Source organism: Acipenser ruthenus, chromosome 2 (genome assembly GCF_902713425.1).
Source record: "Acipenser ruthenus chromosome 2, fAciRut3.2 maternal haplotype, whole genome shotgun sequence".
Classification (NCBI taxonomy): domain Eukaryota; kingdom Metazoa; phylum Chordata; class Actinopteri; order Acipenseriformes; family Acipenseridae; genus Acipenser; species Acipenser ruthenus.
Window position 1 is genome coordinate 35,453,192 of NC_081190.1, and position 26,105 is coordinate 35,479,296.

The 26,105-nt window shown below is 37.6% G+C and overlaps 1 protein-coding gene across 3 annotated transcripts in view; it reads right to left on the bottom strand.

The window, feature by feature from the left end:
* Positions 1 to 26,105, bottom strand: part of LOC117409401 (unconventional myosin-Vb) — a 138,335-nt gene that overhangs the window by 61,753 nt on the left and 50,477 nt on the right. For all 3 annotated transcript variants that reach the window (XM_058995003.1, XM_058994994.1, XM_058994997.1), the window contains exons 2-8: positions 22,379 to 22,489; positions 19,572 to 19,743; positions 13,831 to 13,975; positions 6,165 to 6,321; positions 5,556 to 5,699; positions 4,985 to 5,066; positions 1,625 to 1,732 (exon numbers count right to left, since the gene is read on the bottom strand). In XM_058995003.1, the coding sequence (XP_058850986.1) occupies positions 1,625 to 1,732; positions 4,985 to 5,066; positions 5,556 to 5,699; positions 6,165 to 6,321; positions 13,831 to 13,975; positions 19,572 to 19,743; positions 22,379 to 22,489 (919 nt within the window). The remainder of the gene's footprint in view (positions 1 to 1,624; positions 1,733 to 4,984; positions 5,067 to 5,555; positions 5,700 to 6,164; positions 6,322 to 13,830; positions 13,976 to 19,571; positions 19,744 to 22,378; positions 22,490 to 26,105) is intronic.

The following is a 26,105-nucleotide window of genomic DNA, read 5'->3' on the forward strand; positions in this document are numbered from 1 at the left end:
CAGCTGCTGAGGAAGCATTCAACCCCACGCTTAAGCAAATACCGGTAGTGGGCACTTGAAAGGGAGGTGGCGAATACTGATGAAACGGACTGAAGTGCAGCATTAATTTGTTCCCAAAATTGCCACTGCTTGCTGTATCCTGCACAAACTCTTGTCAACAACAAAATGAGGTGTTCAGGAATCAGTGGCTGCCTGTGAGACAGACAGGGGAAAGGTTACCTCAGCTGCCAGTTTCAATGGGACAGCAGCGATCTGAGGAGGCTCGTGCTGTCAGAGATTCTCTCCTTTCTTTTAAGTTGTGTTGGATTTACCGTTGTGTTAAATATTAATGATGCAAACAAATAAAAGACAATCAATACGTTCATTTGCAATTTTATTTGGTCAGTTCTGAGAGGGCATCTTGTTTGCATATATATATATTTGTTGCACTGTTTTGGGCGATCGAGCTGGCTCAAGGCATCCAGTTCACCAACTGTATTTATTAACGTGGAGAGCGGACATGCGTTGTTTTCGGACATAGCTGGGATTAAAAAAATTAATTAATTAAAAAAATCACAGAAATTAATTCAGTTACATTTAAGCAGCTCACTTGCTCTTCGTGTTTAACTTTAGCGTAGTTTTTACAGCAAGGATATTCTCAAACAGCTGCTTTAATACTATAACAAGTGTACACTGCAGTTCATGGTATATTTCTAAGTGGTTTTATACACAAGTGTAAACCCACTTGAGATATACAGCATGACAGGACACCCTATCCCTCTCTTTGGCCGTTTTTTCCAGCTACAAACCTGATTCACACGAGTAATTCTCCTAAACGTGCACGTGCGTCACCACTTCACGTGTAAATAGCCCTGCATGGAAATTGTCCCATAGAAACATGTTTTATTAAAATAATATTTTTAAAATCCTGTCACAACACCATCAAACACCCTGTATGTCTCATGTACCGCCCCCTTCTTTCCTTCAAGTTTACACCCTATAATTTACAGTGACAAACTATCCCAAGCTTAGTCAGTTTTGGGAGGTGTCAGAACAGTCAAATCCTATTGAAGGAAAGGGGTTCAAAACAAACATATTTAGTTACAAAACCTGCAGCAGTGCCTTGTCGTTGGATTCCTGGCCCCAAAGTGGCAGAATATACTAGCTTGTTAAAAAAATTAAAAGGGTAATTGTGGTAAATACTGTACTCCTAATAGTGGTGTTTTCTGAAGGTCACTTTTTAGCTATTGTTGGTATCCAATTTTGCTTGACTATTTGAAATGTTTACAAGAATTTGCTGCCACTAACAGCCAACTGTTTTTCAATAGGGGTTCCAACAATTTATTTCGGTAATGTCATCTGTGTATGCATAACAGACAAATGAAGATGAGTGGCCAAAATAAAACACTTCCTTGCACAAACACAATTTTGCCATAAGGTCCTCGTTTTTTTAATTTCTGAAGGACACCACAATACTTAATAAATGATGAATATGTTAATTCACACTTTTTCTTTCACATATACATTTCCAAAACCCACAACCAGGGATTCATACAACATGTTGCTGTTAAAGTTGGTTTATATTGTTTTTATCAGGTGTTAACCCAATTCTTTCCTTACTTTTCAAAATACTTCTTCCCCTTACCTAGCAATGTGAAGGCATGTCTTGTCTTTTCAAAGTCCTCGGCATCGTCAACCCCATCGATGTAGATGTTACCACCCTGGGTGGTGTAGAAGAAGTCCTCTGCACTATCTGAGGATGAAGAAACACAAAAGGAACAGACATTAATAAAAGGAGAACAAATATCTCAATAGAGCAATAAAAAATATGGGTCCACGTGAACACTTTACTCTTGAAAAAACTAAAAACAAACAGTAACAGAAAAGGGTCTTGTTAAAATTCACTGCCTGATGCTTCACATGTCATTGGACAGTTCAGTTCATTAACTTAATTACCTAGAATACCTGCCAGTACTGCCCACTCTACAACAATGCCCTAATTACTCACTTTGAGACGCTTAAAAAAGGCAGTAACTCAGATCCAGGTGGATTTGAGTATTTACAGGAGTTGCATTTATTTCACCCCTTGTTTTTCCAGTCGTCGCTTTAACCCACTGTATTTACCATCTGAATTCAGAAACCTGTATTACTGTAGATTGTATCACTTTGTGACCCTGGCTGCATCTGAAACATCAGAAGATCTATCAGTGATACATCAGCATACTAAGCTCATAGACACTAAATAATAGGGATTTGTCTTTATTTGTATAAAAATAAGTTTTTGAGAATAATAATTTTTCTTATCAACCATAAAATCAACAACAAATGAAATCAGCCATAGGTTTTTAAAATCAACAACAAATGAAATCAGCCATAGGTTTTTAATCACAGACGATGGGTAGCACAGTCCTCTACATATCTTTAATCAGTTTTTTTTTTGTTTGTTTGTTTTTTTTGCAAGCCCTTTTGTGATTAACTGCGTCTGGAATTTGCTGTAAAGTGGATTTTCTATAGACTCAAGGCAACACAAAATCATGGAATGCATAAAACAGAAAGTATGTCTAAGGAAATTAGTTTTGCAAATGATTTCCAGGTTTACAGAGGGTTAAACATGTCCTATAAGGTTGTCTATATGTCTCATTGTTTTTTGTTTAAGTTTAAAACAAAACTATTTAAAACTGTGATTTTTATTTTGTGTGAATATACAGCAACATTTTACTATTCAATACAGAATACTGTGAAATTGAATAACAGAAATAACGAAATGCAAAACTTGCAGAATAAAACACAGACTGGTTTGGGCCTGGAAAATGTGTTGCTTTATCATTCCCTTACAATAATTACTTTTCTATTTGCTTATAGAATTTCCTACTCTGAAAGACATGGACATACTTTCCTGTTAATTTACCAGCCTTGAAAGTCTAGCCTTTGTTTTTCTACTCACTGACCTAATAAACCACTTTAATATGTGATGCTTTAATGCTGTTTTAAGTAGATGTCAAATAAAGCATTCATGCCTCTAACATTAGCAGGCAAAGAGATTATGCATGTAAAGTTCAGCCTCCAATCCATTAACACACCCAACCCAGATTTTAAGCCTACAGTACTAAAAGCCTTTTTAATGATGTAGTATGTTTCTCAGTAGTAATAATATATTAACAAAATTGTGAAATTATTGGTAGGCACCTCTTTCTTGTTTTTCTTTTTTCTCTCAGAAAACAAACAGCATGTAACTAAAACGTGTGTATTTATACTCCAAACTGGACAAGTACAGATGCTTTTACGTTTATTTTTTACTGTAATAAATCACTCATTTTTAAAGTATTGTATTTAAGTTCATGAAAACATAGCATGGAGTGTGGCTGGGTAGAAAGGCGAATGTCAATCAGATTTAATACCTGCCCTGTATGACTGGGCTAGCGAACCAGAAAGACATGTAGTAATACATATGTACCAGTCTTTGTTTTACTGTTGAAGCTGCCCCTAGTTCTGCCAATAATGTAGATCTGCCCCAATCTGCTTAACACAAATGTGCTACTCTACAGTAAAAAGTCAGTCATTTATTGTGTTTTTTTGCAAACTTTTAAAAAATAAACAGTGATTATACAACTGCAAAACTGGACTGTAATAACAAATTACTCACAGACTGTGAGTTGGGAACATCTGCTGTAATGTATAAAGAACATTTTAGTCAGGTGTGGGTGCAGCGTTCCAAACTCCTGTGGTAAGGATGATTAAGTTGGCAAACCAGTTTGCCCAGCATATATATATATGTTTTTGTATCCATACAGTCAAGTCTGCTTAGGACAACTATTTAAGGTTAAAGAGTAAGTAGTGGAGTTATGAAAAATATAGCATTAAACGTCCCCACGTGTTGCTACAACTGTATAAATAATGTACCTGTCATTTCTCTTTTCATTGTCAACATCCTGACAACTTTTTACACTTTTGGTCTCAAAGCTATTTTCAAAATGGCCGCTCTAGTGCACTAGTGTTTGAGACCTGTCCTCTAAAATCACTGCAGGAAGAGCGATTTAAAAAATTAATTAATTAAAAAAAAAAAAAAAACACATAACAAGTGCTCTGGCTTTTCTGTTCCGTGCCACATCACAGATTGTGATTGCTGTGTTACCTGTTTCATAATGTGGGCAATATAATCCTTACACTATCAGTGCACTAGAGCAGCCATTTTGAAAAGAACTTTGAAACAGACTTTAAAGTTGTAAGTGTTGTAACAATGAAAAGAAAAATGACAGGTACGTTATTTAAACAGTTGTAGCAACACATGGAGACACGTAACGCTATATTTTTTTTGGAACCCCACTACTTTCTTTAAAGTAATCTTTACAGCTATACCAGTCATTTTAGCCAGGACATTGTTAATATCAAAAATATGCGTCCATTTCAAGAATCAAAGAGCTTACAAACGGTTCTGAAAAATAAGGAGACAATTATAATAGACCAGGATTGTTCAATCACAGTCCTGGAAGGCCATTCCACTCAAGGTTTAACAAGTAAAATTAGATAATTAACTATCTGGGTGGAGGTTTAATTGGTTCAATTAAACAATTTAGAACAGGGTTGGAACAAAGACCAGGACAAAGAGCTAACTTTGGCCACTCCTGCAACAGACCCAGTCATTTAAGGCAGGGCCAACCTTTCCTAACGGACACCGCTGAAGACAAGCCTGACCAAACCCTTTATCTTATACTGACAAGCTCTACCTGTACATTTATGATTGAGTGTTTGAAGTTATGAATGATCGACTGTCGTCTAATCAATAAACAAATGCAAGACAAAGGGTATTCGTCATAAAAAAAACCTAGAAAGATCTCTGAGAAAACAGTTGCCCTAAACTGGTGAGCTACTATACATTTGTATAGAACCTGAGTAAGCCTACAACTGAACAAATGACAGTAAACCGAACTCAGCCAAAGAGCATATTTACTGTACCTAACCCATGGAAAACATGAAAACTGTAGAGATGGAAAGACAATGCACTTACTCAGGGCTAGGTCCTTAAACTCAGGTAGCTTGGCGGAGGCACACAGCTGGTAGAATATATGGTAATTTCTCTCTTCTTCTGCCTAAGACAGAAAATATATATTTTTATTATTTTGTGACCCTAGAGACCTAGGTTCTAGGCTTCAGATTACAAAAGACAGGCAGGTTGCTGGTCATATTTCTGCCCTTGCTCCAAGGGTATTGCTTCAGAGTTGGAAGGTTTTCTAAAGTTACTGTGTGTCTGTCACTTCCGAAAGGTAAACAGGTATGACAAACTATAAATACTTTATTTTTAAAAATAGGCCGCCTTATCTGTTATCCTAGACTCCAGGCTTTGTGTGCGTCACAAAAGAAAGAAAATTGCACTGGGTTAGGATATGTTTTGAGTGTCCTTATAATTGAAAAAAAACAAAAAACAAATTTTAACTTGAATTTATTCCAGAAAAGGTTGGATACGACTTAAATATCAGGCGTGAAAATAATACAAATTCTTACTCGTGTTGCTTTTTAATGTGAAAAACATTAGCAAGAGGGCCTTAAGTGTGGTACAACATGTATCCTGCAATACCTACCTGGAAGACAACTCTTGACTTTTCCAGAAGATAAGTTCTCATGTTGGCACCGATGATGTGAAAGTGGCGATCGAAGCCGATCTCTATATATTTTCCAAAGCGGCTGCTGTTGTCATTTCTTGTTGTTTTGGCGTTTCCAATTGCCTTGTAAAGAAAATGAAATGAAGAGGGTTTGGTACTGTATATTGCCTAACAAAGGCCTCTCAGAAATATACAAACACATTTGTATTCCTCTTTATGCTCATACTTCAGTTTAGGACTTCACCCTTTGTCTTTGGCCATTCTTATATCAAACAGTATCTGTCTGAGAGGATTCAAACAAAACAAATAGCCTGATGTTGCTTCTGCCTCCACAAGCTGATGTGTCTAACATGAACTAACCTTACATATTCATTTATTTGGTCTACCTATACAATACATTATTTATAGTCTCTGTAGTTCTGATAAAATGTAGTTAATGCAAAAGAGCAAGCCTCTGCCAGTATTCCCTCCATTTTTCATGTACAATATATAAAAGGAGGAGGCAGCTGAAACCTCAGGTGACCTGCTCACCAACAGGACAAAAAAAGAAATCAGGTAGCGATCCATAATGCATTTCTCCTTCCTTACCTCCATAATTGGACTGGATGCCAGCACCTTCTCCTCTACGTTTGTCTCACTGGCTGACCCACCGACTGTAGCGAAGTAACGCATGGCGTATTTTGCAGACACCGTCTTCCCTGCCCCAGACTCCCCACTCACAATAATGGACTGGTTCTTCTCATCTCTGAGGATCAAGAACAGAGCGAGTTAGCAGTCGACAAACCAGGTACTTGAGCCCCTTCAGCATCAGACGGCCTTACTTGGAGCCGTACAAAGAGTGTCTGTTAAATCATTATGAGCCGAGTGATTGAATACATCAGATGTGATGTGGGCTCAGATGAACACATTTCCTTGTCCTTCACCTACATGGAAACACTTCACAAGAGTACTGCCATCTGGTACATATTAACATGTGTCTACAGTATTGGGGAGCCATGAACTTCCAACATGGCATTTAAAGTGTAATCCTGCTTTGCCTTTCCAGTTTTTGTTCTGTTTTTAAGTAGGCAGATGATACAGTCATTGAGGTAGGTACAGAGAGTAGGATTTTGGACATGTCTTCATCACTGACTTATAGTAATCCTTAGAATTAGTAATTGAGTGTTTAAGGTTTAAAGGATTATATACTATATCCATCAGCTCCACTAAAAATATGGAACTCATTGCAACACAGGGCTGCTTTTCTAACTTCCTTCCTTATCTCGTCTATCCCTAAAGATTTGAGATTCAACATGAGCCTCTCCTGACACCCCGTGCACTGGAATTTGATTTCCGTTCAGGTACAAGTGTAAACCAAAAATATCTCAGTGTCACGTCTTCATCATCTAGAAACTAAAAAGTCACATGACCCCAATATGGCAAGATCAGAATGAAGGGCAATTGATAAGCGATTATCTACATACAAGTAAAAATGACATAAGTATGTACTGGAATTATTATTGTTGAGTACAGGGTCTTCTTTGATTTCTAAGAAAAGGAGCCCAATGCCTATAAGGCCCAATTAATGTACATATGTGTGGCCACCCGCAACTTCCTGGTGTAAGTATTCTGAACTATCCAGGAACAGGAAAAGTCCTAAACTGAAGTATGCACAGTTACTGTGTGCAGTAAGGGACATTTTTCTTGTACAATAGTTCTATTATGACCAGGGTAGTACCCATCTATATAACTGGGGGTTAACTGTGGGTACTGTACAAGCTTGAAATAAAAGCACCCAGCAACATTATCAGTCGTTTAGTTGTCTCATGTGAAATGCTAACTGATCTAAAACAGGCACAAAACTACTCTTCCTTATGTCACAGTAATGCTTAATGAGCAGAAAAATAGTACCATAGGCAGAAGGTTTTGAGTGGGCATTTTCACAAGTTATGAAAAATACATAGCTGAAATCTGAAGGGACAACATACCTGTCACTTTTTAAGTCTCTCAAGCCAGTAAACACACTGTCAGCAAACACAAACACGCACACACTACTAATGGATTTCCCCAAACTGCTGTCCATTTCAGACAAAGCCAGGAGAGTATACATTTCTATGAGGAAGGGACTTGTGTCGTTTTACTCATTTCTATGCAGGATTGCAATAAAAAGCATTTCTAAAAAGGAAATAGGTACAAACAAACAAACAAAAAAAAACACAGAAGTCAGACTGCTTCGCTTCCTTGTTATGCCTGAATGTTTTATTAGCTCTTACATTGTTTTGTAATGCATCTCCTCCTAGTTACACATAACTGTAGAAGTTACAACATGTCATACCTCAATCATATTGATTAGAGGGTGAGCTCCGTGATGTCATTATTGCATGTCTACTGGGTTGGACATGTATTGAGTTCTGTGAGTAAGAAGACTTTTAATGATGTTAGTCAGTAAATGTTTTATAACGTCCTGAATTTTGTTTACATCATATTGTTTTTTCTGTTTTTTAAATAGTTAGTAGATAGTTACAAAATCTGTTTAAAAAAGTTTTTCATTTGTATTGTTTTATGAAAATGTGTGTTATGTAGACACGGCACAAATAAAATACACAGAATAAATTCACAGCATACTGTACAGAAGATTGAGTTGGGGGATGAGGGTCAGTTGTAAGACAAGGACACATTGAAAAAATCTGCTTTTATATATATTTATTTATTTATTTATTTATAATTTTAAAAAATGTAGTAGTCGCCAATTGATTTTACCCCGTTTTTCTCCCAATTTGAAATGTCCAATTGTATTTTAGGCTCAGCTCACCACTACCACCCCTGCGCTTAGGGAGCGGCGAAAACGAACACATGCTGTCCTTCGAAGCGTGTGCCGTCAGCCGACCGCTTCTTTTCACTCTGCAGGCCCATCATGCGGCCAACCTGGAGCTACAGCTTTCGGAGCACAACGCAGCCCGCAGGCGCCTGAACAGTTTACAGGGCTTTAAATTAGGTTTGAAGTCACTAGGATGTGATGACTTAAACAGAGAATGATCTACAAATGATCTAAAAAAGCATATATGACTTAAGACAACTCTGATATGGCACCCCCATACCAAGTTTATTTTTTTATAACTGGGCCATTAGTGCTGGAAAAAGCCTGAACATAAAAAATATATATTTTACTAACATACTCAGCAGATTTTTTCATTTCACAGCAGTGCAGAATTCTTATACAAAAAATACCAATCAAAACAGTAAGCACTGTGGAAGGAGTGTATTTTCATCTAACACTGCATCTGGATGCCTTCAGGTGACCGAATGCACTGAACAGTGATTAACTGGATTTTACTGTAGGGCAGTCAATTGTACTACAGTAAACAATATTTTTAGGCTCCTTCGTTGCTATTCAAAAATAGGTACAGTATGGCTACAAGGTGACCGGTTGTTCTCTCCAAGGCAGGCCTGAGGCCTATTTGCGGGGGAATGGATGCACACACATTGCCTCTACTTGTGCTTCCCTGCTGGGTGGAATAGTACTGCAGTAGTACTGTAATCTAGACATGTATTTGGCCAATTTTCCACTGTAACCATGTATAGTAATAAATTTACTGTACTAGGAAGTGGGCAATATGCCTACAAAGCAGGTGGTTATTGTAAGAGCTCCTATAATACATGCACCTTGGTTGGTTGTTTCTTGCTAGTTACGTAACATTTCAAGACTGCACTTGCATTGTGAACATGTCTGTTAATATTTACGTTAAGGTGCTGAGCTGTCTTCCAACAGAATATGTACAGTGGCATTCAATGTGGAGTTTCAGACCTGTTCAAAGTTCTAGAACTGCTTGTCCAGCACTGAAGACGGTGGGTCGCTGGAGGAGCTTGTAGTGGACGGTTCATGCATCAACCACCAAAATTGGTAAGATATATTTAGGGAACCAATTAGACATAAAAAAAGAAAAACAGGAGCATGGTTTTCTTCAATTTTGATTTCCATTAATCTTGAGCAAAATGTACTGTGAAATTACATTGCAATAAAATTGAATGATGTACATAATAAATATTTCAATCGATCTGTTGAGTACTCTACCCATTACTCTTTAACATATCATAGTTAAGGAATAGTTCAGATTGAACTCTTGCCTTGGGCTATAAATCAAATTAAAGATCTGCATGAGGTGCGAAATGTAAAGTTAAGCCTCACTAATTTCTGAAATTAAAGAGCTCCATTTCAATATTGCAAGTCTCTCCCGTCTTTCTCTGTCTCTGTGGAAATGCGAGAGTGGAAACTTCTGTAGAATCCAGTGAAGACATGCACCTTTTGGATGTATAAACCTTTTCAAAACCTCTTCAACCTCATTAAATGAGCCACTTATAAAAGGTCCTACAAAACAAATAACTAGCTCCTCTCATTCAGATAAACAAACCCTCAACAAGAGCCGTGAGACTAAGAGCAGTAGATTATGACACGGTGGCTGTGCGCCTTACCATATGAAGCCTACAGCATTGACTTTAAAGACAGCAGTGGAATCTGCACAAATTCAAACACCAGCCATTCAATATATTCCAATGCATTAACCCAATTAAAGGCAATTACCCCCAGATGTCAGCACATTAACTTACTGTGGGCTGCTGAAATGTCCATATTATCCACAGACTGAAAGAAACAATCAACAGAATATTCAAAACATATGCAGCACTGGTTTTCAACCAAGCTTTTGGAAACTGTATTTATAATTAGAGAGTTAGAAGTGTCTCCTTTGAAATGGTTCAATGTTATTGCAACTTGTTTTTCAATACTATCCATCCATCCATTAAAAAAATGGTTTATTACAAACATATACTGCCCCTTGAGGCCTATTAGCAGTCCCTCTGAACTGCAGAGTGGGCAGTTATGAAAAAGTGCTTTTCTATGCAGAATAATTGGAGATGAAAGCAATTAGAGTCCAAAGGGCTTTGTTTTTGTTTTCTTGCGATTCCGCTGTATTCCGTGTCCGTTCACAAAAACTATGCAGCTTCCTCAAAGAGCTGTTGAAAAAAAACTTCTGTTCTCGGAACATCAAAAGTGCCTTTTATCATTACTGTACTAACTATCTACAGTATGACTTTAAAGCAACAACAACAATTTAAAGTAGGGATGGGCACCAGTATCGATATTTTGATATGATATCGATAATTTCCATATCACAGTATAGTGGGATTAAAAAAAAAAAATCACATACACTTACAGAGACATTATTTTTATTGCTAATGCTGCTAAAAATACAAACGCAATATAATCAAGTTTATTTTATATTAAGATACAACAAACCCTATACATACCAATCACTGTCAGTCTCGTAGGGAAGCACCACACACTAAAGTATTTTTTAACCATTTTATTCCATGAATTGGCGTTTAGGCACCAAACGCTATCTGCATTAAACACTGTTGGCATTATTTTGAGATATGAGCATGCATCAGCATTTCACTGCATTTTGTCAGTGTGATTACTTGCGCTATTATTAATGTATTTTTAAAACGTGAACTTTCGGTATTATAAATGAGATGTACTTTTAAAACATCAAAACAGATCTAAAAATAATGCAAAAATCGACATGACACCATACTTAATACTTTTAGAGGTGTCGTGAGTCAGCATTTACACGCAGCAGCTGAAGATTCAATTACTTTCGGATTGTCTAGAAAGTCTGTGTGCAGTAAAGTATAGAAATATTTCGGTTTTGAGGTGGCTGATGATGGAATAGTATAACAATATAACAAGACCTTGTTTTTCTCCATGGATATTGTGAAACAAAGCACCACTAAGTAAAAGTTAAACTTTTCATATGGAAATACCTGTGAACATCTATATATGTATATCATGCAATTGTGCACAATATCGATATACCATTTTCATATCATTGCACACCTCTAATTTAAAAGGTATTGCAGAAGCTCTGTCAAATTAATTGACATACCAGTAGGCCATGGACTGATAAGCCAGGTTTTCACCTTTACAAAGCCTCACAAAGTTGATCAATTGATGAATGTGGCCCTGTGATTAATAGTAAGGTTTTCCGGAAGTAATGTTCTCCGTCAAAACACACACACACACACACACACACACACACACACACACACACACAATAGAATATTTGTAAAGTAATAACATTTGGGGTACCACTTGCACGTAGTTGAGGTATCAAAAGATATTTTTGTTAGCAAGCACAGAAGGAGAGAGCCATTAAATAATCAAGGTAATGTGATCCAAAACATATTTCCATACAAGTTACGCACAGTTTAGCACTCAGTGGACGGGTGACACAGAGTTCAGGGTTCAGCTACAGTACAAGTTCAGGCATGTTGAAGACCATAGTATTTCATGAACCACCAGAGGCAAACCATGCTCAATAGTAAGGTCAAAGTAATTCAACAGCATATGCTCTGCATAACAGCAGCTGGTATTAAAATCTGCAGACCTGGAGTATAAAATAAAACCCCAATAATCCACCAAACGGTTCACTTCTCTACCAATCGCTCCACTGAATAAAATACAGTACACTTATAAATAATTGCAGAGTAAAGCTGGCTTGGGCTAGTTCATCTCATGGCACTTCTGTGACCTCTACCGGTCAGGCATCCACCAAGTCCAGATGGAAACTGGGCTGAGCCCTTGCCTCCAGGGTGAACCTGGTCACATCCATTGCTGAAGTGCAGTGAGTGAAAAGAGAAGGTTAACAGAGAGAACAAAGGTTCGCTTGTTGATCTTTTAGAAATCGTTAAGTGGGCTGAAGAAGAAGTGAGGAGTCATTCATATTAGACAATTTAAATTGAGTAGAAAAAAGGGGGGTGGGGTTAAATTGCAAAAAATTTCAAATAAATTGAGATGATAACGCCACTTTTGGCCAACCTCTACCAAACCCTACTGTGAAACTTATGTGGTAACAGAAGCTGTGCCATCCATGAGCAATTACTTTTTTTTTTTATTTAGTAGTCACCAATTGATTTTTACCCCGTCTCAATTTGAAATAGCCAATTATTTTAAGCTCTGCTCACCACTACCACCCCCGCGCATAAGCTGGGCAGCTTACAGGCAAACCCGCAGGCACCCGGCCAGTCCACAGGGGTCGCTGGTGCGCGGTGAGCCGAGGACACCCTGGTCGACCTAAGCCCTCCCCACCCAGGCGACGCTCTGCCAAAGTGTGCGCCGCCCCTTGGGAGCCCTCATCCACGGTCAGCTGTGGAATAGCCTGGACTCGAACCGGCGACCTCCAGGCTATAGGGCACATCCTGCGCTCCACACGGAGTGCCTTTGCCGGATGCGCCACTCGGGAGCCCCAGCAATTCCATTTTGATTGTCTAAATTAATGCATCTGACCTCCTGTTTGATAGCCAGAAAAACACTTTTAATCTGCCAGGCATAATGCCAAGCACGCTCAGAAACTGGAATTCCAATTTACAAGACAGACACTTCACTTTCAAAAACAGCACAGGGAAAATTCCAGAACACAAACGACAATAAGAATGTTTTCACAAGGGCAGCAACTAATGTAAGGGGATAGATACATTTTCTGAATGTGCAGCTTTATTATGATGAAATAACTTCAGCTGAACTATTAGGGACTGTATTATGCCACAAGGTGGGGGAACAGGTAGATTCCTGATGTCTAAAACATAATTATCACGGAGTATGTGGGGAACTGAAAACAGAGAAGACTCAATGGGGGAAAAACTGACACTTCTCATTTCCAACATTTTTTTCAGTGCTGCTTGGGCATATTTTAACAATGCATTTTCATACACTACCAACACACTCACCTGCAAAATCGTATTTTAGGCTTTAGCATTGGAGCTCTGTGGGTCTTACACAGGGTAAACACAGAGACACACAATACTGTAACAGACTAATGACAGCTTTAAAATGTCTCAATATGCTTGTCACCTCACCACTGAGCGACAAACACCAGGGACTGAGAGTGTGTGGCAGCATAATACAAGTGTCCGTTTTCTGTTATTCACATATAATTTAAAATATATATATTTTAGGTTTGGGATTTGAGAGTAGAAAACAGCAGGTGGCCATAAATACAGGTTTTATTGTTTGTTTGTTTGTTCCTCTGTAAAATACACCATGACTATCTGTATTTACACTTGGCAGAGCTTCTACACAGAAACTAATATAATCATGAGAAAGCCAGGTCAAACAAATAGGTTTTAAATCTTCTTAACAGAGAACTCCACAATGCGGAGCTGTGAAAGCAGAAAGCCGTGCTGCCTCCCTGGGAAGCAAGCCAAACTACAAGACCTTTACCTGGCCATTTGCTTGTAAGCCTCCTCTGCCACTGCGAAGATGTGGGGATCCATGTCACCCATGTTCTGCCCACTGTAAGCGTAAATGACATCTTCTCCATAGATGGACATCTGTTCATACGGGTTAATGGCAACCAGCACAATTCCTGCAAATACAAAAACCACACACATGTGGAAAAAACACAGTTAGATGCAAAGGAAAGTGGAAAACTGCAGATGCTTACTTTGTAATACCTGGTAGTAATGTCGTTGTATGGAATATTTGGCTCTTCATTCAACACCTATACAGTAGGTGCAGTTCAAGCAACTCTCCCTGTCAGTGTATCAGGTAGCTCTGAATTTTGTAGACATTTCCCAAAGCCAGTTTTATCATTTTTGTAACATTTGATCTCAATGTTTAGTTTGTTAAATCTGACAACTACTGACAAACCACTGTGAAAGAAATGTCCCCACAATACATAAATTATATAGAACAGGTGCATTTAGGAAAACAAAGTTATACAGTAGTTAGACTTTGTCACAACCAAGTTGCTTCCTGAAACTTTTTCTTTAATTATAGTCTCAACCTTGAACATGTAATCCTTAAAGTCAGATACGGTCAACTTAAACACTTTTGCATTTGTAATAGAGAAACTGAATGTTCTTTCTCCAACTGATATCTTCTTAAGCATTTGTCGATTCCTTTCTTAGTACATGAGCCTTTGTACATTTTCAACTATCCAATACAATACAAAATGGTTCCATTTCAACTTAGTGGCCTTGTACTAACAATTACCCACATGTCAATAAGCTGTGAGATATGAGACCCTGTGAAGGGGTGGTGTCAGCAAGGAGACTCAGAGACGTATAGTTCAAGAGCTCACGAGCATTTATTTACAAACAAAAACAAACACCAAACAAAACATCACCGTACCCTCACCATCACTATTCTCACTAACACCCGTGATCACCCTTTAAATACACCTGTGGCTTTATTCAACTGATGGCTCCAGCCACTTCCCCACATGAATTTAACCCTCTCCCCGTCACTCAATACTCCCCACACACACCCGTGCACCGGCACGGCTTTCACCCTGCCACACACCTACATAATGGTGAAAAGTTAAAACTGTAAAATGATATCTTCTTTAGATGGAACAGTCTTCAAAAAGATAAGACTCGGGGTAGTGTGTTTGGTGAGTGGAGAACGGGTTTGGAGAGGAGAGAAAGTAAAGTAAAACTAAAATAAACTAAAATAATAATTGTTATAAGTATTTGTACTCACCGTGTTTGTTTGTCTGTTAGTCCACCGTTTGTTTAAGTGTTAATCTGTTTTGTTTGTCTATTTATTTTGGCCTCAAGTACCGTGTCCTGTTTTCTGTTTAAACCTTTTATTTTACAATAAACGTACTGAGCGCAGCCATTGTGGCTCAGTTTCACTCATCACTACTGCCTGTCTGTGTACTCCTTTCTGGTCTGACGTCACCACTACAGCCTGCTTGTCACACTCCCTCACATCTTTTTTTCAAAAATAGATTCTGATTACATCAATAATTTAGATAAGATTCATCACAATTCTTAGTGGTTCTCATTTAGTTAAAACTACTATGCAGTATCGATGACAGCATGCTGAATAACTTTCTGTAGGACTAAAGGACCCTGTTCAAAACAAGGTCCCAATTTCAAATAATAGAAAAAAAGGTTACCTGTACATGTATTTTGATACCCTCAAAAACCTGTGCTAATCAATTTCCATAAGAATATTCATCACATTTAGATGGCCACTTCTCTACAAGACCTACCTCAAAAAAGGTGTGGCATACAGACGCAATCGTATATATCCCTGTTGAGTACACTGTGGCATCATGCTACCTGTTCTCAAGCCATTCAGCTTCTGTTTTAAAAATCTATCGCAATGGCGACTGCACTGTCAGCCTAATGGTTCCACTATACAGTACTATTTCCTTCTGGAAGAGACAGATCACTGGCACAATTATGAACCAATGGAAAAGATGGTCATTCCAATCACTGCAAAGCAGCATGTGGACACTGAAAGATGAACCCAGTTTTTACAGAGATTACCCTATTTTTATCAAAAGATTGAAGCCAGGTCCTATTGGGGTTTCATGTGGTTTGGTATGATTTCATCTCACATTTTTGTGCTTATCATCAGTATTCTCCTAAAGAAAAAAAGGTAAGAGTAAGATAAGTAGGATTTAAAATAGCCATGAACTCCTTGTGACAGAGCATAAGCCCTGCACATGTAAATAGTGTGTATTTTATATTTAAATTTGGCAGGGATGGGGTAATTCCATCCCTGCCAAACACACGTGTGTTGATTGAATAATTGATCATGGCATAAATAAATGCTATTGTTGTATATTTTATATATATATATATATATATATATATATATATATATATATATATATATATATATATATATATTCTTTGTTGTATTTTTTGTTTAACTCTTTATTTAGGCCCACTTGCCCTAAAACTTTAATTCAGCAGGAAAATATTTCCTCAAGGTGTCCAATGGAGTAATATGTATTTTAGGGGTTGTAGCTCTGCAGGCGCTAAATTGATGACGGCCGATCCAATCTAAAATCTTGTGTCTGACTGAATTATACTGAGATTTTCTGGGTGAAATTATTCAAATTATAAATTTTGACTATTTATTTACCTAAACTTATTATGCTACACAAATGACCCATTTCCATTTTGCCAATGTCTGCATCTAGCATCAAACCATAACACTGGACAGCCTTTGAATCAGACCACAGCCTAAAGCCTTTCCACTATAATACAAGACAGCCTCAAATACCTTCTGACAGCTCTCTGCTAATATTAAAGAGCAGTTTTCTGTGGTTGAAAAGGCCTCCTCTCAATGGCCTTCTCTTGTAGCAAAGCAAGGGTTATTTCTACTGCATCAATGCAAAGAAAGGGAACAAGCTATACTGTTTCCTTCTCAAACCCACACCACAGCCAACACACAAAGAGCAACAAATTCCTCTACAAGTGGACCAACAATGGTACATGCTGTTGCAGAAAGAGTTTATTCAACGCAACACACTGTGCTAATGACAACACCTGGTGTAAGTACTCACACACAGTGCTACCTCAGCACAGTGAGAAATTTCCCTTCATCCCAAGACAATTATTAAGTTCTCTTAAATTGCCTGTGATCACTTTCCCAGGCAAACAAATCACAGCTGACACAAAGCAGGACTTTAGACCCAACAGGTGAAGCACCGCCACTACTTTGGTTTCCACTTCCCTTTTGCATTTTAGACCGTCTCACTCAGAAGTACTTTTGACCTTCTCTGTTGCAAAAAGATTGCTAAATAAACTCAACAAATTGTCCATCTTCCCCAGAGACCTTTATTTATTGCTGAGTTACATGAATAATTGACTGCACTATTCCTCTGAACCAATTGCTGGGCAATGGAAAACAGATAAAAATGGATCTACGGTAAAAAAAATAAAGCTCCATAGACAGTACGAAATGGGGTTGAAGGGAGTGCCCCATAAGCAGAATGCAATTAAACACAAGAGCTCACTACAAGATAAGAAAATAGATACTGCATTCCAACCCCATTAATACAATAATGGAAATAACAACTCCTTCACATTTTGAGAATTATATCTAGTACTACACTAACATTTAAGAGCCCTTGTATAAGCCAACTTTAAATAACGTAAGTCAAGTGTTTATGTGTAACATGTCATCAGTTTATAAAAAGCAATTTTCAGATGAAGGTAATCTCATTTTTTTCAATTTCTGTCTTAAATCCAGAGCTTGAATATGTAATTTTATGACAACCATAGCAAGTAGAAGCAGGATCATGACTCTGTGTCACAGAATGACAAACAAGGTCTCACAGAAGGTTAATCTTGGAACATTATTGTGGACAGATGTCCATAAATTACATTTTGATGTAAAACTGAACATGGCTTTTAGGTAACGCAAATTTATGCTCCAAGTTAATTTCTTCCACAATGATTAAGCAGTACCATCTTTAATCCCAACACCATGAATCATGGAGGGATACTAACCTGACTTTCATTTCACAACAGACATACTCCCACAAGGCTCTCTATCAGCTAATAAAGCAGCCATGTCCTTGTGTTGCTTGCTGTTTTATTCCCCCAGAGTGTCACTTTTTTTCAGCTGAAAGAAAGTTTTACAGGTTCGTTCTTCAGACTCAACAACAAGCTAAGCCTTTATATTGACAGACAGTCTATCTTTCTATGTAGCTTTTCATTCTGGATGGGTTGCTTTTCTGCTGGTGGCAGTTTTTCCTCTTTAGAATGGTTGGATTTTAATTAGTATTTAGTATTATGCAACTGATATTTTTTTCTTCACCACCGTCCTGCAATAGCCTCGGGCTTCATAAAATCAGTAAATAAGGTTAATTCTGCCATTAAACTCCATCATGTTTTGAACACGGGTGTACCACAATAACCTGAAAACAGGAAGCGCATTACTAAGAGAAACAGTAACAGAACAGTAAAAGAATGTGAAAAAAAGTCTAGATATATGTATTATATGAAAATGATACGATTGGTTAGCCTAAGGTGTCAATCAAAACTTGTCGATATCACTGGCCTATCCTGAAATTTGGGAAACGGGGGTGTGGGGTGTGTGGGGGGTGCTCCAGACAGCAACAGCACACACAGTACAGTAAGGACACGATTTCACAAGAGAATGATTGTTATTATTAGATGATCCGAGGTGTAATTTCTGACAAGAGTACACATTTATTAACAAACAGGAACAATAAACAAAAGTACCCCAGAATGAACTATTTAAATACATTTCAATGAATGTTCATATTAGAAGTGTGCAAACAAAAACAGAACATTTATTTATTAAAAAAAAAAAAAAAGTAATGTAAATTACTTATTACTACACTTAACATTACAAAAAAAAACAGCAAGCCGACCGAGACAACTAAACACATCAGTAAATCAGTATATGGGGCTTGGCAAAAGATTAAAAGGGCAAAATTTTGTAAAGTGGTGCTCCTTTTTCTGTTTTAAATCTTAAGAAAATCGAGTTAAATGTTTTCCACTGAGGATTTGCAATTTTAAACCACCTTGTTGGCCATAAAGACTACACAACAGACAGTTCAGTGCAGACACCATTAAAACAAACATGTTTCAAGTGTCCACTTTGGACAATATGAAAGTGGACAATCAAGTGAAACGTATCTTACTCATCCTGTAAACTGACCCATAAGAATGACCTTGTAATATAACTATATTTAACAAGTCACAGAGAATCTGGAAAGGAACATGGGTTTGAGTTAAGGTTGAGTACAACTTTAACAATGGGAACGAGGTATCTCACATACTTCACGTGTCAATATGAGGAGAGCAGAGAGCCAGACAGACTAGCAGTGCCAGCAGTTTGTATTATCTATGGTATCAACCTTAAAGATTTCAGTTTTCATCATAAAACAAGCCTTGTGTGCAGGGTAAAATGTGTGAGAGATCAAGTTTTCGATATATGAGAACATGGTTAACTGTACATTCTTCTTCAAGCTACGGAAACTATATTTCTAACCCTAAAAAAAATTAGACTTCATGGGGCTCTACTGAACTGATTTCTGTAAGTTGTAATGTATTACTATAGATCTCTCAAGTAAAATGGAAAATGTGTGCACACACATTAAAAACAGTTTCAGCATATTGCCACATTCACCACAAGCAGATGGTCATGTTCCTCGGAATTTCAGGCTGGTGGGCGGTACTTACCACAGTATGTGTAGATGTGATTGGACTCCAGAAAGCGCACCTTCAGGTTGTGAAGGACTGCAGGTTCATGGAGGTAACTTAGCGCTGTCAGGTCATTCTCCCCCACCAGGATATCCGGGTTTCGGAGGAACGGCAGCTGGTTGGTCTTTGGGTTAATGGCATATTCAATAGTCTGGGAAGGTAAGAATTAAGTACATCAGTCACAAGGGTGGCTTTTGCAATGACTTTAGGCAGTATATGGTTAAGTCCTTGTGACTGTTTTAAACACTGTATGCAAGTAAATCTGGTTAACAAAACTGCATAAATAGTACACAAGATAGCCCACACCATTAATAACACATTGAATATTACTGCACCATAAGCAATCACATTATTTCTACTCTTCACCATCAGGGAGTGATCTGATATGTGGCTATTTTGTTGACTGAAAATCTATAAACAACTTACAGGTGTATTGAACTAAAGATATAAAAGTCAGCTTGTATTGTCAAAGCCTTTTTCAGGATGGAGAAATTCCTGGTCTTTCAAAATGTTACAAGATCAATAAACAGCGCCTGCCTTGGACAAGCCGTAGAGAAAGTCTGACAGCTGACAAGCTTGCCACAACCAATATCATATTTTAGCCTACACAAAAATGTTTTGCTTAACGTGTTCCTAAAATAGAGCTCTTAGGTAAAAGGTATGGCTTTAAAATCAAATCAAAACCAGCTAAGGTAGCGCCTCCCTCTCTCCACTTAGAAACTGACGACACACCATGAGGTACCCTGTGTAAAACAGCTATTTACAACTGCACAACTGGAACAAGATAGCATCGTGATGATGTAAGATGAGGAAGAATTAATGAAATACCCACTGTCTGCAGATAAAGTTCTAAACATATGTTGCAGATGACACTGTGGTTTATTACAGCTCTGACAATGACTTTTTTGAACTTCAGTTTTGGTTTGATAAAAAATTGTTTGATTTTAAATGAAAAAAAAGTTATTTGGTTCACAGAAAATTATACAAAACAATAATTCCAATTTTATTATTGTTACTTGTAATAATACACATTTGGAGAGAGTTGATACTTTTAAATGTCAATATCCATACAACTCTTACATTTACATTAACAAATAGATCTTCATCTTAACAGGAGGGGACCAGTTATAATGTTGCTGATGCTAACAAGAAGAATTCAGTAGATCAAGAAAAAAAAACACAATACAAAAGTCTTAATTATTTTTTTTTGTTGATGATTATGCCACATATAAAAATTAACAACTGCCCACCATCTGGCCTACTGGATGAGGCAGTAGACCCCAATTCCAAGTGGTAGCTACAAGAGTAGGAGGCGGAGAGATGTGAATAAATCCAACACAGTAGAGGGGTAAGTTACAAGTCTATTTATATTTCTCTTATAGGCCAGAATGGGATGACCCAGTGTGTGTAGGGCAGTCCTTCCTCCCAAACCTTAGTCCAATCAGAGGCTGTCTCGTGCAAACGTCTCAGGCAAGGGCTTTCAGTTACACCCACATTTTCATCTAGAGAGCAAACTGACAAAGCACCTTTGCACAGCACCAGCTAGGAATTAAACTAAATAAGCAAAATAGTATTCGGAGCATAAGAATTTCTTCCTTGTCCTTGACTGCAAGGTGTGTCATTGCACTGAAATCACTTAATTTACTTCCCAAATGCCTACAGGCTCAGTGGCTACAGGGCAATACTTGTTCCCTTGCATGTTACCTTCCACTAATTCTCTCTATAACGAAAATGTAGGAGTTCATTAACTTGGCAAAGCAGAAAAGTCGCAATGAGAATGCCTGTCTATGTTAATTTGAGGTTGCAAATAAACATTTGACTTCAAACTACCTTTCAGCACTTGCATACGACTGGACTTGTTTTAAGGAGGCTTGTGGTTCTCCAGTTAAAAATACATTATTCACATATTCTCGGTTTCAGAACGTGGTACTTGAACTGTTAATGAGGTCTATTCTTGGCTCGGGTCTTCTACTGTGACAGTTTGAAGGCCAGTGTAGACCCAGATACTGGAAACTGTAGATCAATACAATCAGACGTATTCACAGCAATACCACTGACATGCTTTGGTTAAGGAGGTGGGATTTCTTTACTGTAACTGTTTGGGTAGTTGTGTTTGAAAACCACTCCCGCCGTCTCTCGCTTTAAATCAACTCTCAAGACCCACTTGTTCTCTCTTGCTTTCCATGCTCTCTAAGCTTGATATCTGTTATTAGCTGTTGTGTCTTTACTACTTCTAACTTTTTTTTTTTTTTACTGTATTTAATGCATTCTGCATTGTTTTTTACCGTATCTTGTAAAAGCGCTTCGTGATGGTGGTTCACTATGAAAGGCGCTATATAAAATAAAGATTGATTGATTGATTTCCAGCCTAATCCCTTATTTTCACTTCAAGATCAAACATGGCCAAGCTTGCACAGCATTAGATGGTCTTTTATTTAGCAATATCCAAAAGACTTCCTTGGCACAAAACCTGCAAAATATCATTGGCGTGCCAGGTCTAGCCAGGTGACAAACAGTGTTTCCTTGGTTTTAGGCAGGTGGTGGTGTTTTTTTTTTGGGGGGGGGGGGTATTTAAAGATCTAGAATTATAAGATCACTCAATTAGAATGGGAGTGATAGTGTTTAAAGACATCTCTAGAGGATCATGTTTCCTTTAAAACGAATACAATATTCAACATTCAACTACTTGTATACATTCTAGTAAGTAATCAGTAAGAGTAAGGTGGTAAACAGAACTCCGAATGTCTATATTAGTAATAGATACAATGAGATCAGTAGTTCATTACCGACTCATCTTCCAATTTGAGATGTAGAATCGGATCTCCTTCCTTATAGTCCTTGATAATTTCAGCTGCCTTCCAAACTTCTTCAGGGTCAGGGATCCACACCCTTGTGTACTGCAAAAGAAAATTAAAACAGAAATAATGTGAGGAATTAAAAAACAAACAAACAAAAAAAAAAAACAGGAAGTTATTTCCAACAACTGTGTCATCACCTGATACTCGTCTGTAATATATTTGTTTCTTGTTGAACAGCTTAAATAAGGTTTTTGGACTGTGCCACTACGTGTGCTTCACAAAATACATATTTCTTACAGTGCAGAGGTTCCCAGCCTATGGTCTGGGGGTCACTTGCAGCTCATTAGCAAACTCGAGGTGATCACTGAAAATTCCAGCATAGCCAAATAGCAATATGCAATTATAACAAAAAATGACCTGAACGGTAAGCATGATAGTAATTTTTTATAGGCACATATTATGAGTACAGTAGATACATATTTTAGAAGTACAATAGTCTTATAAACAAAATCTAAGGTACATATATTTTTGGTACCATGAAGTGGTTTGATGGAAAAACCTTTAACACCAAGGTTAGGAATCCCTGGTGTAATGCATAGTATGTTTCCCAATGCATACAATACAAAAGGGCATGTGAAAACTGTGGCAAAGAATCTGCCTGCCTGCCTGCCTGCCTGCCTGCAATACCATTTAAGCCACAGTGAATAATAGATGAAGCGTAAGCTTTTATATTTCTTGCATTGTGTTTATTAAACCCAGCTTCTTGTCAGAAAGCACCTTTCACATTGCCAGGCTGCAGGCATATCTGTGGGCACTGCGGGTGTGTGTGTTTGTGAATGTGTGGAAGGGGAGTGTGGTCACAAGCAGAAGCTTTAATCGCTGTGTGGTACTGAGCAGAGAGAACCTGTTTGATCAATGTTTACAAGCAGCGAATACTACAATAGGGAAGGTGTGGGTTAAGGATTGCTATTTCAAGCAGACATGTTCAATATAACAAAGCTTTAGTTACTGTTAATTATATATATAAGGACCTGTAACAGTCTGTAATATTATAGTAGAGTCAATAAAAGAGTCTCTTGTCGTCTTCCCCTTAAGAAAAGCTTTAAGTAACTCCTACATTGCTGATTAAAGTCCTCCAATTTTTCAGGCACCAGTATAGGGTACACAACATAAAGTTCAGCAGAGACAAATGTGGGTTGATTGTTTTCCAGGAAGTGGAAAAGGGTGAAGTTTGGATGAACAATTTCTCAATCTACCTGCCATTGTTTTAGCACAAGAACTGCTATAAAAATATCATCAAGGTATTAAAACTCTATTGCTATTATTGTAATTTACCTTCACTTGGAAAACTACATTGTACGAAGGGGGAGGAATTCTCTAATTGAATCAGGGAATATGCCATTTTAAACAGTGCCCAGTACAAAAGTAATCAGTGAAAGTGCCTCAGGCTTCTTGTCCCTCAGTAACGCACTATATCGCTAGACTAGCTGCTTCAGGAACAAAATCTGAAAATGACAAGCTGAGAAATGTTTTATAATTAGTTTTGGAGCAGATGAATAGGCATCATCTCACATATATATATATATATATATATATATATATATATATATATATATATAATAACTTACAGTGATTATGTGTGTGCGTACCAGGGAATGAATAAAGACAAGTGGGTAGAGATTCAGTTGGATAGATCCTGTCATGCTATTCATGTTCACCTGGTTAAGTAAATACATTTTAATCTGAATAAAATTTGAATTAATAGTAATACAATACACACACATCCAGATCCCACTTGTTAATTTTGGCAATCGCTATACCCGGAGCAATTTTCATTTGATCTTATGCATATTTTAAGACAATTAGATTTCTCAGTACTACTAAAGCACAGACTTAAATATTTCTTAGTGCAGTGACCCTACAGTTTTGCCCATCTGTCTGTGAGTGGTCACCTTGGTACCTTTCTGCAGATCACACATAATTACACATCTGTTCTGTGCAGGAGTCACTCACTGCAGAGCTGTCCTTTCTACTCAGTGACCTCTTCAAAGCACAGCACGGTCAAAATTGCCATCAATACAAACAATATGTATAAATCAGCTGACTTCAGTTTTTAGTACAAAGATTTTCCAGGTTGTCAAACATGGACTTCAAATACCTGATTTATAATTAAAACTTCTTTTACATGTTTAATAAGGACTTCTTTTTTTTTTAATCGTCTGAAAGTTAATTGAGCAGTTCATTAAGATATTGATCAGAAGTTCTGGTGTTTTATGCGTTCAGGCATCTTGTAAATCAAATAACAGTGAAGATTGGAATCAGAGGGTGGGTCATACCTCTTACAATTACAGTAAACAGCATCATGAACGGGGAGGTAAGTTATCAAAAGTAGTGGTCTCTGGAGTTCTTTCAGTTTTTATAGGGTAAACACCAGTCACATCTTTACACCATTTAAACCAATAACCAACAATCAGAAACCCTATACTATTTATAATTCATAAATGCATAGCAGAGTGATTTTATTTAAACCACACAAAATTCTAATTTCTAATAAACTCCCCACATCAGAAGAAAGATGAAGAGCTGAATTTTGGCAGATACTTTGCTAATGCTAAATTGTCTATTTTCTCTAGGGGACCTGTTAACATTTGTATCTTGACTTATGAAGAAGACATTTAGAACATTTTGTATCAAACAACATTTTTTAAATATGATCTTTCAAATAAAAATGGGTCTTTCCAGTAACATTTGTTTTAAAATGTTGTTACAACACCTGCTATTGCACAAGGGAGAGATCTATGTCTACCACAGGAAAATTACATGTCACATTTTTCTAATCATATTGCCACAACTTGCAACAACCTTTGCTGCATTAAAGTAGGTGATTTGGGTTCGCCAGAGGACTGTGACTCAGGCCTACACAGCAGAATGAGATCCTGTCATGTCTGATTAAGATTCAGACGCATTATTAAAGCAAAGAGAGGAATCCTGCTGCTTTCCTCTGTTTTTACTACCAATTCTCCACAGGCAGAGATTGGCTTTCATCTTCAGTGCTGTTAATCCATTCCATTTTCAAAATCACAAATGTTAGAAAAGCGGAGAGCTAATTCCCCTCTTGGCAGTAGGCAATGCCACATATTTCACCCAATTATTGGTCAAGCCATCAGTCAGTGAGCTGGTCAATAGAGATAGAGGTTGGTTTGTAATATCAATATTGGTATTTATCTTACTACATTTATCTTCCTACAAACCTTTGCTCAAAGAGGAAGATGATTTTGATATTTTCTAATTCTTCTTGTCAAGGTGGTTTAACTGAACACTAAGTAATGTCATGTGAACAGGCTGGCTGTATGGGTGACATCAGGCCAGAAAGAAACACAGACAGACAGTAGTGGAAGGTGAAACTGAGATGCTGCGGCACTCAGTGTTTTAATAACACACAGTAAATAAAAAGGTTGAACAAAACAGAACACGGCATTTGCGGACAAAATAAATAGACAAACAGAACAGATAGTGGACGAACACTAAACAAGTATCATGCGAGTCCTCTTGCACGAGTAGCATTCGTTATTTTTCGGATTTATGTTTCTCCTCTTTCTCTCCCGTTCTCCACTCTCGAACACACAACCCCGAGTGAGTGCTTCGTGCATCTACATATACAATTGTGCTGGGATTCAATTTCCAATTAATTATTCACTTGAATCCCAGCACGTGA